General features: G+C 41.2%; 1 protein-coding gene across 2 annotated transcripts in view; it reads right to left on the bottom strand.

The window, feature by feature from the left end:
* Positions 1–16,874, bottom strand: part of IGF2BP3 (insulin like growth factor 2 mRNA binding protein 3) — a 118,529-nt gene that overhangs the window by 31,584 nt on the left and 70,071 nt on the right. For both annotated transcript variants that reach the window (XM_075492986.1, XM_075492985.1), the window contains 5 exons: positions 13,761–13,812; positions 13,605–13,668; positions 3,121–3,405; positions 786–920; positions 96–218 (listed from right to left, as the gene is read on the bottom strand). In XM_075492986.1, the coding sequence (XP_075349101.1) occupies positions 96–218; positions 786–920; positions 3,121–3,405; positions 13,605–13,668; positions 13,761–13,812 (659 nt within the window). The remainder of the gene's footprint in view (positions 1–95; positions 219–785; positions 921–3,120; positions 3,406–13,604; positions 13,669–13,760; positions 13,813–16,874) is intronic.

Here is a 16,874-nt window from a genome sequence, read left to right on the forward strand (position 1 = left end):
AATATTTTTGTAAGAACTCTGTACCTGAATGTACCGGAGCGACATTAGTGCTATTTGAGACATGTCACCGAAAGACTAGGCCACCGAAAACTTACGGAGATATCGTGATTTTAGTATCTGTGTCCTGTTCAATTTTCTTCAGGTTTCTTCCTTCTTTGCCAATAAGTCGGCCAACAAAGTTGTTATGTGCCAATATCTTCAAGGGAATTTCTTCTGTACTGTAATGGAGGTTACACCCAGTGAGACTTGGAGACCAGAGTACAAGTTTTTATGCATGTTATGGATAAATTTTCATAGAAATGTCTAAAACTCCCATTCACTTACACATGTTTATATTAGATGCAGAACGAGTCCAAGTGCAATGCACATTTCAGCACTATCACCTATAGCTTCATTGTAACATACCTGCTAAATAAAAGTCAGGCTGAAGTAGTGAGAGCTGTTGGGAAGGAAGAAATATACCTTAAAGCTTTTAGTGAGAGCTCGCAACTTGTTATGCTCGCTCTGATTAAAAGCTATTAGTTGCTTAAGAAACTTCAGTATTTGCTTCAGTTCACCTCAAAATCACAGCCAGACAATGGCTGAAAACGTAGATGTGTGCTGGGATTAATTAAGCAAGTAGACTGTCCTGAAAGGAAAAAAGTCTTAGTTCCTTTACCTACTTAAATATGGATAATGACAACAAAGATTCACTTGTTAACAGTTTTTAAAGACTACATCTTTAAAGGGAGTCAACAATAATTCAGAATTTTTGATGCCTCCACAATGAAATGCCTTTTACTCACAATTTAGTATCTTGAGCTTCCTTTTGCATGATCTCCATAATAATTTTACAAGCCGTTGAGCAGCCTTCAGGAGTTGAGTGGATGGTAATTGGTTTCTCAGCAGCACCTGCATTCTCTTTACGATGAATATCAATTCTTGAAAGAAAGAAAAAACACTAACTGTAACCATGCACTGTACAGTAAGCCTTGCATATTTCCAACTCTCATACAAGTAATTTATTTTGAGCTAACACTGACTACATTTACATGGTTTAATTTTGCAAAGTACACAACTACTTAAACATCTCCTAAATACTATTTCTTTTGTGTTATAAAGAGCCTCTCCTATCCTGATTTTACCAGCTAAACCCCACCTTTGTGGACACTGGGATCTCCTTTCCTCATTAAACTCCCATCAAGATATTCAGGGGAGTTGTTAAATAGACAATCTGTGGTAAACCACCGAAGACAACATTTCATCAAGCTTTCCCAATACCCTATCACCAGCCCAGTTGCTCCACTAATAATGACTGTGCCGGTACAGTACAGTCAGGCTTTGTCCCACCTTGTCTTTTTTAATGACCTCAGCAGCAGAGTTTCTTAACACTTCTCTGCTAGCAAGTAGCATCACAGTACTTGCATTCATCCTCAAGATTACTTTGCTATGCTTTAAGCCTAAAATTTTTTCCTGACATTACCTTTCCTCTAGCTCCACTCTCTACCACCCTAAAACTACTAGCCTTAGTCTACACCATGGTTAGTGTAGCTCTAGGAATTTAACAAAAAACTAATTACATCCTGCATCCAAGACAAAGCCTTGGGTATTATTTGTCCTCTGCCAATAACTGCAGGTCACATACTCTTTCCACCTCTGCTTTTTGCTTCCTCCCCCCCAAATCATAGCTGTTTCCAAACTTAACAACCAACCATACCGCTTTTCAATAAAATCCTTTATTTTTCCTGTTCTTTCTGATATTGAAAATTTGTTTTGTTTCATGATGCAACATTTTCTAAGAAGCCCATGGCAAGCCTTGGTGCAACTGGAGGTAGATGGCATTTCTTTTTTTGTCCCCAGAACAATGAAAACATCATTCTTGAAGTCATGTATCAGTGAAGTTAGCAACCTGTGATTATTTCTGCTCTATCCAGCCTTCTTTTAAGAGATAAAAGCTTTCCTTATGCCAATCTTCCAGGATTTGTATAGTCCAAGAATTAGACGTTTTGGATATCACCTGAAAAATTGGTTGCCCGTAGGCGAACTGCAACCAAGTCTTGTCAGGACACCACAAATCTCTTAAACCTGTGTTGTTAAACACAGCAAATAGTCTCCTGGGTTACAACATGTTAATGAGAGGTTGAAAGGAGCATTGTGATAATCCTGGGTTTGAGGGGGGGAGGGGGGACCTGTTTGTTTGTGGAGGGTGGGGGGGTGTCATTAGAGAGGACTCCCTTATCCTCATTAACTGCTCTCAAAACTGGAGCCACCCACCCACACACCCCTCACATACAGCTCATTTACAGGTGTCCTGCCTGCTGTAACTACAGAGCTGGGGGCTCGTACTAATGCACTGCTGAAGACAGCATCTTTCACTCTCTGCTCTTAGGGGTACCCTGGAAGAATACTTCGAATACGATCCCCACCTCCCTCTGCATCTGCACTGAGCTCTTTCTTGTGGGTAGGGATTTAACGTGCACTGAAAACAATCTCCTCCAGCGTCTCTGGACCCTAGTGCTCTAAGCTTCTTAGGTCACTTAGCAGCTTGCTTTTTGCCTCCCGTGCATTTCCTTAATCTGTGTTTTGGTGTGTTCTGCGACTTGATAGCAACAAATGTATTCACCAGAAATACATGGGGGTGAGGTGCAAGGAGTAGTGAGGGGAGATAGGAAAGTTATTTTTTCTTCCCCCCACCTTGAATTGAAAACATTTATAAATCCTAAGAATGCCCTAAATGAAACCAAAGCTAGAATAAACACTTAAAGACTCGGATATGTCACCACACTGACTGTATGTCCCACAGGCCAACATATTACAGCTCTTTCAGTTTCACTTTTTGTGCCAGAACCTTATTAGTACAACTGTAAGCAAACTCTCTGGCATCAAGTACCATCCTACCAGCACTGCATAATTTCATTTTTTTAAAAAAAGGGAGAAACAAGTCAGCTAGTATTTGAATGTGTGTGTCAAGGACAGAATCCAGTCCTTAAATAAAACTTGCAAAAGATTTCCTATTCACCGTTATCTTCATTTGCTCTCTGACCACACAGGTTAGTTGTGAAGTTTTACAAGTTTCCCTTTACATGGGAGATGAGGACACAATATTAAAGCTTACAATTACAGTTTTGTAAAATAACTTACTTGGACTGTGTCTGCTTTGTAATGTTTCTGATTGTCGCTCCTTCTTTCCCAATAATGGCTCCTACGAACTGCGTGGGAACCAGCATCCGTAGAGGAACGTCCGACTGTGGTTTCTGCCTTGTGGTTGCGCCGGGTGACCCTTGTCTTGGAGGACCCCTCTGTCCAAATCCACGTCTTCCCTGGGGATGTTGTTGTGGAGGTTGCTGGGCTGCCATTTCATCTGGGATGTATGCAACTTTCAAGGAATAGTTTTCAAGCTGAAACCCGTTCAGTTTTTCTATTGCTCTGTTTATTTGCAAAGGGGAAGAGGGGGGAGAAAAAAAAAAAAAAAAGACGCAGTCACACACACAGGGCCTTATGAAATGACAAGTCATTCAGTTATAGACTTCTGCTCTAAATCACATGACAAAGCTAAAAACTGATTCCAAGATGAAGAGTTCCATTCAAACTTCTTCAGTCAAGATTTTGATTACACAACTTTTTCTTTTTTTTTTTTCTTTTTTTTTTTTTTTAAGTCACCATATTAAGGACTACAAGTTAGTTCTTGCTTGCTCTGGGCTTCTGTGCACTTTAAAGGTTTTGCTGGTGCAACCCTATCAGCAAAACCTCACAGGAGACAGAGCTTATACACTCAAAAGCATTCTTTTGCCTGATTTAATTTAAATCAGTTTCCCAAATAGAATTAAAGCTGCACCAGAGGGAAAACTTTTTAGCTGCTATCACAGCACCTTCATTAGGGTTTTTGCCAGCACAGCTATTTGGCTGGAGTTTTTGCAATAACTGACATAGCTGTGACAGGAAGGGGGGAAAAAAAAAAAAAAAACCAGACAGACAGTTCCTGGTTCATTCTCAGCCAGTCAATGGCATTTGAAACACCACTTAGCAGAGCACAACAGCACCTTGCAACTTCGCAACTAGTCATGTTGTAAGCAGGTTTAAAAGTTAACCAGGAAATTAAAGGCAATGTATCTGTTAAACTCTCCATAGATGCAAAGGTGTTAGAAGGCATTTAAACACTGTTTCAAGTTCTCTCGTGCTTTTAGGCAAAGCAGAGCCCTCTGTTAAATATCACAGAGGGATATTGCCCAAATGCACACAGCGCGCTCCGTCACACTGAATAACCACCCGGTCGCTCAGCTCTCCCTCTGCCCAGCCCCTCTTTCTAACCAAGGTGGGGCCAAGTTTGCAGGTCAACCTGACCTGCTGGTCTCATCCTCTTCGCAGAGGGAGCACAACTCTAAACTTAAAAATGACGGATTTCTGGAGGGTAGAAGATCTTCCACTCACAAAGAGAATAGAGGCAATACAATTAAAGATCTAGGAAACAGTAGGAATAACTAAGCTACACGCAGCACACTGGTAAGCTAGTGATATAAAACTAACATGTTTGCCCAAGACAGACATTTCAAAGTTTCACTACAGAAGGCATGTTATTCAGATTATCAACAAAATGATATATTGACATCACTGAAACATGCATTGATTTGGGGTACTTTATAAATGCCAGGCTTAATCTTGGACCAAAGATCACTGATAGATTTTGTTTAAAGACAAAATTTAAATTAAAAACAGTAGTGGGAGGGAGGAGGTTTCCATCTCATATTAAAGAACCCACCAGCATACGCTTTCATTAAAAAGCTCAGCCACCATATGCTCTGGAGCAAGGCCTCTGAAATTCAGAAACTTAACCCACTCCCTCTGTTCACCCACATTTGCAGGTGGTTGCTGCCAGTTTACCAAACGCTACCCTCAGCAACGCTCTTACTCCTCCCTCTACTGCAGAGAGAAAGGGAGATGCTAGCCAATCACCTAAATTTTTGAGGGTAGCCATTGAAAAGTGCTACTCATCTCCCAGGTGAACCACCTGACAGTCTGGGTCTCAAGCAGCTGTTGAAGCCGAGCAGCAACTTTGCAGGTAAGAAGTGGTATATGGGTACCGAGGATAACATGCCCCTCATCTCCCAGGGGTTGAACCACCATCCTCGAAATACTCCAGTCAGACAGTAAAGAGCTTATGAGAAAACAAGTAATTTGTGTCTTTGCAGCAGTGTTTAATAAGGGCTGGTAATAAATAAGGCCCAAGGCAATCCCAATGAACAACAAGGAAAGCAAAATATTGAATAACTGATCACTGCTCATTAAATACTTCTGTTCACCAAATGAGACACAGGTCCTTTGGGAACAGGGCAGGAGTGTAATTGCTCCCATAAAAGAAGAATCTCTTACAGCATATGGCAAGAGAGCTGGATTAAAATTTGCTGAGGCTATTTCAAAGCTGACATTTCTTAACTTTTACTCCATAGACTTTGAATAGCATTTTATTACACAGAAAGCCATGTTTACAACACAGTAAAGGCAGTGAGCAGCCAGACTAGTGAAACTTGTGTTCCTATGGATTTGTCTCTCAAGTTTTAGTTTCTGCATAAGATTTCCAATGCCCAAAAGGCATTTCGCTGAAGCCTCTCTCCACGGACATCCTATCTGGGAAAGGGGTCTGCAGCCTTTCTTTTTTATGCAACCTGAACATACTAAGATCTTGTTGGTTGCAAATATCTGAGACCTCTGTTTCTGGGTTGAGTTTTACTGAAATCAGCAAAAAAGCTGAATTGCTAACAGGGAGGGGAACACACCACCAGACAGTGCAGTTGCACAAGCCCTGTTTCTTTTAGAATCAAACCTCAAGATGTTGGAGAGATGAGCACCAACGATTTCGTGAACGTGCTGGTAGGCTCCGGGTTGACATCCATCCCAACTCATTCCCTTCCACACGTTCATTTGACAAGTTCAGACATTGTTTCTTTCCCAAAATGCTTCAATCTCCCCTGGCATCTTAGACCAGAATCCCAGCACTAATACAAAACCTTACACTGAACCAGTGCATGAGACTTCTCACTCTTCCTTGGAAGTGGTAGGGGAGAAAAAGACTAGGCTTTTTGTTTGCAACTGAGCTATATACCTATCATGTTTTCACAACAAACATTATACAGCAACAACTGGCATATATATACACCATACTTCTCCTGGAAGGAAGGTTGGAATTTTTCTACTTAAGAACAATTTACGAATGGCTAAATGGTTCTGTGTGACTAAGTACCTTAAATTCAAAGCAAACTGAGAAAAGTTCACTTGCCATTGTGGAAAATCAATTATGTCACCAGTGAACAATCCCTGGCCACCAAAGCCATATGATGACATGGAAAAATAACACACTAAAAAATATTGGATGGGTTGTCTTTGAGCAAGTATTTGAAGGCAAACCTGCTTTAAAGTTCACTTCTCCAGTTAGATACTAGAGATACTACAGTATCTCTAGTACTGTATACTAGATTCTTTAGTATACTAGAGATACTACAGTAGTATCCACTTGTTTAAATTAGTCTAGATATTTAGAGAGAAAACTTTAAAATAACTAATTCACCCTCTGAGTTAGAGGGTTCTCCATATTTTACAGGCTGACTTGTTTTATAATTTGATTTGTTCAAAGAGAAGTCGGAAGAAGAGTCAGTAATTAAACACTGCTCTCCCAAGCCTTTTGTGGAATTGACATTTCCTGGATAGGTAGTCCCACACTCTGCACTGATTTGGGCACACGCAGGTGAATGCCAAGATAACTAATTTTCAGTGATGCAGCAAATACACAGTTCTGGTGTATTTCTTACAGAAGACAAGTCCACAGCTTTTGAAAAGTCCCTTTGGCTGTTAAGCCTGGCCTTCACATTCCAACATTTGACAGTTTTCACTAGATTTTTAAAGTATTGTCATACACCTTCATTTAACTGTTCTGAACTAATTTTAATCAATTTTGTGGCACAAAATATAGGGCTGGAATCAGGCAAGGTGATGGCTCAGCAGCCCTTCAGCACCACAACAAGCCCAAAATTTCAGAGGCGTCTAGGCACTGCCTTCGGCAGGGGGAAGGAAAAAAACCAACAAGAGAGATGAGTGATTAAGAACTGTCTTCTAGATGGATGCAAAATTCCTGTAAAACAGCATCTCCAACAGCACTTGCTATCAGGAGAACCATCCCTGCTACCTGGGAAAGCCTGAGCCTCAGAGGAAAGCAAGTGACTGGTTCTCCATGGCACTAGCGGCACCTGTTTCAGTCAAGCCTATCATCATTGTTGCAGTCCACCAAATGCACTTTAAATCCAGCTCCTTTTGTGAAGCACATGCTCGCATTGACTGACTGCCTCAGAAACGCAAGTCCAAACCACAGCAACACCACCTCTGCCTTTCTGCAAAGACCTCTGCCTTCCCAAACAGGGCTGGGGGTCTCCTTCCACAACCACACGTTAATACAGGCCATGCAGGTTACCTCTGTCTACAGGTACCTACTGAAACAACCCACAAACCATCTTTTACACAAGCGCCAAAAGCCTTAGACTCATTTAATGAGGACAAACATGGGGGGGGGGGGGGGATCTGTAAGCTTCCTCATTAAGAGGTGCCCTCTTCCCCCAAAATCTTCTTTAAAAATTAATATTTAGTGGAAATGGAAAATGGTTCAATTTCATATACCAGCAAGAGCCAGTACACAGGAATCTCATAGTGTAGTTCAGAATTTTTTTATAAAACAAATCTATTAAGAGACTGCAGCGACCAGGGAACTACAGGCCTGTCAGCCTGACCTCGGTGCCAGGGAAGCTGATGGAGCAGATCATCCTGAGTGCCATCACACGGCATGTAGAGGATAACCAAGGGATCAAGCCCAGCCAGCATGGGTTCAGGAAAGGCAGGTCCTGCTTGACCAACCTTATCTCCTTCTACGACAAGGTGACCCGCCTAGTGGATGAGGGAAAGGCTGTGGATGTTGTCTATCTAGACTTCCGTAAAGCCTTCGACACGGTTTCCCACAGCATTCTCCTGGAGAAACTGGCTGCTCATGGCTTGGACAGGTGTACTCTTCGCTGGGTAAAGAACTGGCTGCATGGCCGGGCCCAAAGAGTGGTGGTGAATGGGGTTTACTCCGGTTGGCGGCCGGTCACAAGCGGTGTTCCCCAGGGCTCTGTGTTGGGGCCAGTTCTGTTTAACATCTTTATCAATGATCTGGACGAAGGGATCGAGTGTACTCTCAGTAAGTTTGCAGATGACACCAAGTTGTGTGGGAGTGTTGATCTGCTGGAGGGTAGGCAGGCTCTGCAGAGGGACCTGGACAGGCTGGCTGGATGGGCCGAGGTCAATTGTATGGGGTTTAACAAGGCCAAGTGCAAGGTCCTGCACTTGGGCCACAACAACCCCATGCAACGCTACAGGCTTGGGGAAGAGTGGCTGGAAAGCTGCCTGGCAGAGAAGGACCTGGGGGTGTTTGTTGACAGCCGCCTGAATATGAGCCAGCAGTGTGCCCAGGCGGCCAAGAAAGCCAATGATACAAGGCATCCTGGCTTGTATCAAAAATAGTGTGGCCAGCAGGACTAGGGAAGTGATCGTGCCCCTGTACTCAGCACTGGTGAGGCCGCACCTCGAATCCTGTGTTCAGTTTTGGGCCCCCCACTACAAGAGAGACATTGAGGTGCTGGAGCGTGTCCAGAGAAGGGCAACAAAGCTGGTGAAGGGTCTGGAGCAGAAGTCTTATGAGGAGCGGCTGAGGGAACTGGGGTTGTTTAGCCTGGAGAAAAGGAGGCTGAGGGGAGACCTTATCGCTCTCTACAACTACCTGAAAGGAGGTTGTAGAGAGGTGGGGGTCGGTCTTTTCTCCCAAGTAACAAGTGATAGCACAAGAGGAAATGGCCTCAAGTTGCGCCAGGGGAGGTTTAGACTGGATATTAGGAAATTTTTCTTCACCGAGAGGGTTATCAAGCATTGGAACAGGCTGCCCAGGGAAGTGGTTGAGTCACCATCCCTGGAGATATTTAAAGGATGTTTGGATGAGGTGCTTAGGGACATGGTGTAGTGGTCTTGGTAGCGTTAGATTTATGGTTGGACTCGATGATCTTAAAGGTCTTTTCCAACCTATATGATTCTGTGATTCTGTGACTACTGCCTATGCTCTGCTAAGATGTATAACAGCCTAGCTTATGTTCACATGACACTGGCTCAGAAGCAAGAGGATCCCTACATAAAATTGAAACCTTTAAACAAATATTTTATAAATTAGTTACCTGAGTTTTTCCCATCAAAATGGCATCTCACCACTGTCCTCTCGTGAGCTCCCTATGAGAGGATGTTTGCCCAGCCTTCTCCCTTCTGATGCTAGTGGAGGTTAAACATCCAAGATAAATGAATACAGTAACAGCACCGAGTCTTGTGCTGGAAATCATTCATCCATTGATAGTGTGATGACACTAAGCACTAGATGGAGAACATATTTCACTCCCACATGCAGCTTGTACGTACACCACCTTTCTTTTTTCCTCCCTGAACAGATACATTTGCATACTGAGAAGACAGATATACACGGTAATTTTTCTTTGGCATAATGATAGTTTTTTTGCATTAAATAAAAATATAGCTTTCATTAGTATTTCTGAAAATAAAAACAAAGCAAAAAAAATAAATCTAAGCTTATAATCATACACCACTGAATTTTCAGTATTATCGTTCCTATGGCAACATTAGCCCTGACCCATGATGGCACGTAAAAGTATTAGTTATGTGAACTCTTATTCATTCATCAAGGATACGTGTTGTGTTCATGCACACAGCTTCGTGCTTCATTGAAAGGGTAAAAAAATTGTTTCTTTTTGCAAGTATTCTAATTAAAAGGTGACCACTAATGTCTTAACACTCAAAGTAATATACCTACTTATATCTGCAAAGACACAGATCCTGAGCTCCTCACATTGCAGCCTGCATTTAAAACACACCATCAGTTACAAGACACAACCAACACACATATCTCATTCCTGAGCTAAAAAAATAAGATAAAAAATAAACACCTAGCCCCATACTAAAACAATATACACCCACTCCATATATGCGAGGCCAACTTTGCACAAAATTTCCCTTCCAAAATCCTGGGTAGAGCTAAATGCTGTAGCATGCACTAGACGCCTACACACTGGAACATTTTGGGGAGGGAAAGAGGAGGTGGTGTAACTTTTGAAGATAACAGCCATAATTTAGGTGGCAGCACGTCACAAGGACACGGTCAGCACATCCTTCTAATTGCAGTCAGGGATCAATATTGGGAGAAGAGGGGGTGCCCTTCGGCAAGCAGGTCCCAAGCTGCCTCAGTACCTATGCGCAGCCGGTTGGGGTGTTCAAACAGAACCACGGGTTCCAGGCTCTGCCACTCGCCCTCTGAACTCCTCTCTTCCAAATATTCCATAACCCGCCATGACGTTCAGTAATCACGTGTGCCCCAGCAGCATGAACATGCTTTGTGAGACCCTCCCCAGTTTCTGGGAAGGACGGCAGCAGGGGCAGTTTCTGAGTTGGAACAACTCCCTCCTCCTCACAAGCACTTGCAGGAGAGGAGGGAAGGGATGGGGTCACAGAGATGCCCTGGCAGTCCCAGCCTTCTCTTCGCTACCCACAGTCCTGGAGAGCAAAGGGTGGTTTTCCCAGGCCCGTGCATGGCTCCGTGCTTGCCATACACCTCTCCACAAACCTACTGGGCTTCCCACAAGTACCTGATCTGCCACGCTGGCTCCCCTGCTCTGGCCACATAAAGACAAGGAGCAGCATCCTGCTTTTTCTGCCAAGACAGCCTCATGCCTGTCCAGCTAGGAAAGAGAGGCATCGCTATGACAAGTCAAAGCCACAGACCTCCATTCCAACTAGAAGTCAATAACTGTGCATGTCTCAGACTTTGGGTGCTGTGTGCTCTGTCCAAGACTTGTTTCTCAAAAGGACTGCAGCATTCTTCACTGATTTCAGTTTTCAACTTAATTTTGGATGCAGCCCTGTATTGAATATGCCACAACTGCAGTACCAGCCTAGAGAAAAAAACCTCTACCACAGCAATTAGACTTGCAAGACAGAAGGAGGCTCAGTTTCCCAGCTGGGTGGAACCAAAAGTTTTGTTCAAAAGTAACATCCTCCAAGCAATGCATACCAACACTTGTTTAGAACTGCTTATCAAAAATATCTCCAGATTGTGTTACAGCACCTTCACCACACAGCATTGCCGGTACACACTCCAACAGGCACAGCAATGCCATACAGTCTATCCAGCGGGGAAGTAGCCAACTTTGCATGTTTTGTCAGCCAGCGCTACTAACTGTGAGGTTAGTATGTGTGTTGCAAAAAGTGCAGAAAAGACACAATTAGAACTGGGGACCCGCTGTATGCGGCAGCATAAAAAAAACTTCACGTCACAGCGTTTGCTCCAAAAGTCATGGCTAAGAGCATCATTTACCCTAAACAGCTAAGTTTCAAAATACAAAGCTTATCAGCTTCTGATTATCAACGACTCTAAACAGCTTTCAATAAAGTCAGTTTTGTTACTCCTTGTACTGCATAGGCTGACTGACACTGCCTTTTATACTGCCATATACCACTCCCCCTCCACAGCCATTGCTGTCCATCACAGACAGTTCCAAGAAGCAAAGCTAGGTCATGTCTGGGAAAACCATTCAGCTGAAACACCACCACAGTCACTAGGGAAAAGCCACATATGCACAGGTCCTGTAGTGATTCTTCATTGCAATTCCTCAGTTTTTTTGCTAGAAAAACCTCTATCCAGCCACTTCTTCTCTTAGGGGTTTCTAAATGGTTGCAAGGTTGCATCCTGAACCCAGCCAAACTGAGCTAACGTTTTCTGTACAGAAAATGGACTCATCCCCTTAGAAAACATTCTGTCCATAACGAACCATTCACAAAAGCAAATCAAGGCTCCTCCACTTGCTCTAACCATTTAAGGTGACCAAACTCTATGTCAGCATTCAACCTGTATTGCTTCAGGTCCTCCTCCAACATTCATGCTGGTCACTAATTCACCTGCTTCAAACTCAAGATGTTTTCAGTTTATTGTCATGTGATTTCTCATGCAAAACAATATTTTATCTCAGATGCTTCTTCACAGTTTTGGCTTATCTCAGCATTTCATCAGGATTGACCTTAAAATTTAACAAGTACAGTTTGAGTGGGGACAAACTGTATGTTGTTGTTTTCAACTTCGGAAGGGAGTGCACAAGTCCAGGAACCCATGTCACAGATGACAGACAGCTCAAAAATATGCATCATGCTTCTTTCTGATGTGTTTCAGGTAGTTCCTTCTTACATTTTCAAAGAAGGAAATGGCACATGTAGCATTAGTTTTTAACATTGCACTATAGGTTTCTTCAGAACTGGAAATTCAACATTTTTCTTAATTACTGTGCAACAAAATTAAAAACAGAAGAACCTGATGAAGAATTTGTTGAATGATTCAGGTTTTGAGGAAAGTTAAATAGTGATTCAAGAAAAACATTGTTTCCTTCAGCCCCAGTGTACAAAGGAGACACCACTGACACAAGTTTCCCATCACATTTGTTTAGAATACACTAACAAGTAACCTAACACTTTGAAAGATTAAATACATGTGTTGCATTCAAGTTGCACAGAAGTTATAATTACTTAATTATATGTACAAATATTATTTCATTTGTAATTTTGAATTAATGCATACCATAAGCATACTCTGCATCTTAACTGCTGATTTTAGTTAGCCACAAGGTGGCAGAAATTTCAAAGTTAAAATAAAAAGATCATTGTAGGCTATTCCATGGGTTTGGTTTTGTTTAACCTGCTACAGCTAGAAAGAGGGGAAAAATATCTTTATGTCACCAGACTAAAAATTAAGGAACACACAAGTCCTTTTTCTACCTGTGGTGGAAAAGCAAAATTAAACCTATAGCATAATATATTATATGGCTGTTTAAAGGAAAAGGATCTACAACAATTGATTAAGAAAGTAAAGCATTATGTTTTTAAATTTTAATACCTAGATTAAAAGTTATCAATTACTGAAGATATAAGCAAGCATAAGATACATGGCCTAAAGTTCGAAAAGCCCAAATAAATTATTTTAGGTATTTGGATTACAACCTTTTGTGTGCTTGGAAGCAGCATTAAATTTTCTAATTAAAAAAATAATTTCTTAAGGGAAAATCGTAGCAAAACAGCAGGAGCAAATAGGAGAAGAATTCAGCTGCTAACCAGAAGACAGACACAGAACAACCAACACTGTAAAAGGACATAACAAAGCTTTTTTTTAAAACATGGCTAAAAATCATTAAGGAATAACTCCTGTCCTCTGTCATTGACAAATCACTAAGTTTCTGCCCTTCCCAGTCAAATAATTTCACCCAAATTTTCAATTTTCAAAATTATTAATTTATTTTTAATCGAAATACAGGAAAAGTTGATTACAAAACCCAGCAAATTAAGGAAAGCACACAAGACTTGGCGAGGGGAAGACCAAGAGACTTTCTTAAAAGTTAATGCTTACATGATCATTTTAATCAATAAATTAATCAGAAGTGAAGTTGTATATAAAATCACAACAACATGAATTCCAAAATGCAAGTTAGATGACAGTAACAAGTAAATAAGATACTTACTGTCTAGCCTGGTCCTTATTGCCATATGTTACATTTACAACTGCAGTCTCTGTGTCAGTGTTCACTAGAAAGGCAAACACAATGAAAAGAGGTTAAGTTCAGTGTGCACTCCCTTCCCACTACAAATTTAAAAGCAGTTTGAGAGTAGAGCCGTACCTTGCTCACAGTTCTCCACTGCTCCATACTGAGCTAACAAACTATCCAGCACCTGTCAAGAGGTAAAAGAAATTACAGATTTCAATTTCAAAACAATTAACAAAAAAGCCTGTAGAAACACTAAAATTCGTAATAATTTTATCAGAACATACAGCACTCAAGACATTCGCTCCGATAAGGAAGAAATGTTAACTATTTTGGGAAGAGCAAGCACACATTGCTTGTTTTCTTTGTCACATCAGAAAATCTGCGTTTAAAACCTCATGAATATGAAAATACAGAACATAACTCCAGGAAGTCACACTGCACCGTAAGTCCCAAACTTTGAAAATAAACCTCCAAGTCACCTGTTCTCAGAATGGGCTAAAGCAGAGGCAGGAAGAATTAGAGAAGAGAAAATCTGGAATAAAATCTTTCTATGTATCCCAAGCACATATATGTAACTTTGCCACTGTTTGGGTTTGTATTTTTTTCCTCCCAATACACTTAGGTCATATGTAAAAGTGTTATTCTCTTACTTAGTGGGGGCTTGTCTACATAGAGAAGTTAACCAGAATAACCAGCACATCAAGACCTGTTCCGCAATTACTTTGGCAGTTTTCCCAAAGATCCATTCAAGAGGAACCACTTGCAACAGTATCTTCACAATTATTCAAAAGTCACAATTAATTTGTCATTTGGTAGAAAGCTAGGGAGGAACAGGAAAAAACATATGACAAGGGGCAAAAGAAATCCGCATAAAGTAGTTTTATTTGGCATAATTTGTTTTATTCTAGTCAAATAGAGGATGAAGAAGGGGCAAGAAACAATGAGAATTTTAGGAAAATCAAGGTGTCAGAATATTCCAGTAAAAACATTAAAATACCCACGGTTTTATCGCTTCTAAAAATCACATGGTATATACTTTATTTTCTTCCTGGTGAGAAATAACGTTCCAGAAAACAATGACTGTGACAGTAACTAGCACAGAACACAAGTATATCATTGTGGTTTGTTGCATCCTCATGTTCTGTCTCAAGAATTAAAATGATGCTGGAAAAGTTCACAATTTACACCAAGTAGTGAAAAAGTAAACTTGCAATCTCTGTGACTGAAGTGCCATTCTTCAGTTAGTCTCTTAAGGTAAAATGTCAGAATGAAAGGGAGGAAACCCTTTTGGGAAAGGAAAGAAACAAGGAAGCAGAGACAGAAGGAAAGTAATAGGCATAAATATGCATCTATGCAGTTTCTCATTGCAGTACGCTTCCACTTGCTATAACCAGCAACTGAGCGTGCACAAAACCCCAGTCCCTAAAAATGTAAAATTCAGAGTCTACATCCTCATGAGATTAAGAATTCAAAATTATAATTTATTAATGTACCGCATACTTTTACTACAATATAAAAAGACATTTTTAAGATAAATTGCAGTTTATATGCCCAAACTTAATGACAACTTACATCAGTATAATTTCCAATCTTTACCACCTATTAAAATTGAAATTGCACACAGACATTTCAAAGGTAATATTTCAAACCAGGTATTTAAAAGGCAATGCACTGCTCGCCAAGTTTCAGCAATGCATTACTACTTCTAACTGCAGAATTTCCCCGTCCTTCTTGCAGAGGGTCCAGTAAGTTTTCTTGGCAACTGTTTTGTTTTCATAGACAAGTTGTTAATTGCCCTCTCCTCCTACAAGCAGAGATTAGCCTAGTCTGAGAGTTTGTCTTTTCAATCCCCTAAAAACCCCATTTTTCTGCCACTCCTCAGATCTGACAATTTGAAGCTAAGGAAAAGTTTACTCTGAAATTCACTAAGTATGACTGAAGCAGAGATGCTCCAGGGGATTAAAATAAATTAAAAGTCTGTGGAAGATCCTTTTAAGACAATTGAAATGTTGGCAGAGTTGAGTAGGAGAGTTGCGAAGTCTTGCAGGTCTGCGGCCGTAATTCCACACAAACCAGGAGAGTCACCGCATGCAATTAGAGGAAAGCCTTCTACCATAGACAGTTTCAATGGTAATTGTGCCTCCACTGAAACCAGCAGGTGAACAGAATCTCAGGTGGGGTCAGGGTTTTAAAACAAGAAAAGCAAAAGCAAGTCCTGGCTCAGAGACCCATTTTGAGACGTTTACTTGAAACAGGATACTGAAGAGTTCATTAGTCTGATAAAGCAATTTCTTTGTCCCTACAGTATGTCAACACCCATACCACATTACACAGCAGACCATACTATAATGTGAGCTAACGTCTTTAGTTAGTTAAAGACAAATTATTACATTTGAACTGTGCAGACCACCAGCTCATGCCCACCCTGGCCCAAAGCTGCATCACTTCAAAATCACAGAATTTCATTTTCATCCTTAAACGTACAGGAAAAGAAAAAAGCTAGAATGCCTGAGGTACCACAAGACCTTGCTAGATAATAATTAATCGATATTTTGTAAGCTATTTCCATATTAAATTTATATTCTGGGCTAAGCATAACTTTACATGAAGACCCACATATTAAAGTCACCAGCTTCACCAAGAAAAGGAATGCTTTAAAGCTGAACCCACACAACTTTTTAAAGATACTACCTTCTCTCTAAAAACTACTACTTCCAATGTGTTTCTGATCAGCCATCAAAAACCTGTCAACACACTAGCCTTGCACCTGCTCCAGTAAGCCTAAGAACCAAAAGGCTCCTTTGCTGTTAATGCTGACGAATAGCCCAGGACGGTGCACATTCAGCATCCCACTCCTCTTACCAGGAGTTCTCCACTTATACTGCTCCTTAATCCTCTTCTGAGCCATCTCAGTCAGAGACAGTGTCCCTCTGGGCTTTAATCCAAGTGATTTGAGTTCCCGTGTTCTTAAAAGAGTTGCTTTACCAAACAGATTTATGAGAAGTTTCCTCGAATGATTGGAGCTTTCTTTAACCGAAACGAGAAAATCCTCTTGGGTTAAAGGCACTTGCTCTCCACAGCACTGTCCTCAGTAGACACTTGTATTTTCATCACCGTCAGTCTCACGCGGCAAGGTTTTAAGTGTGGTCAACACCACAGAGGTAGCCTTTTAACCAGATTGTATTTAAAATGCACTAGTAAAGTTTCAGCAGCGGCTGGGGTGTATGTACGTGTGTGTGAGGAGCA

The sequence above is a fragment of the Mycteria americana genome, chromosome 2, assembly GCF_035582795.1.
Source record: "Mycteria americana isolate JAX WOST 10 ecotype Jacksonville Zoo and Gardens chromosome 2, USCA_MyAme_1.0, whole genome shotgun sequence".
In the NCBI taxonomy this organism is placed as follows: domain Eukaryota; kingdom Metazoa; phylum Chordata; class Aves; order Ciconiiformes; family Ciconiidae; genus Mycteria; species Mycteria americana.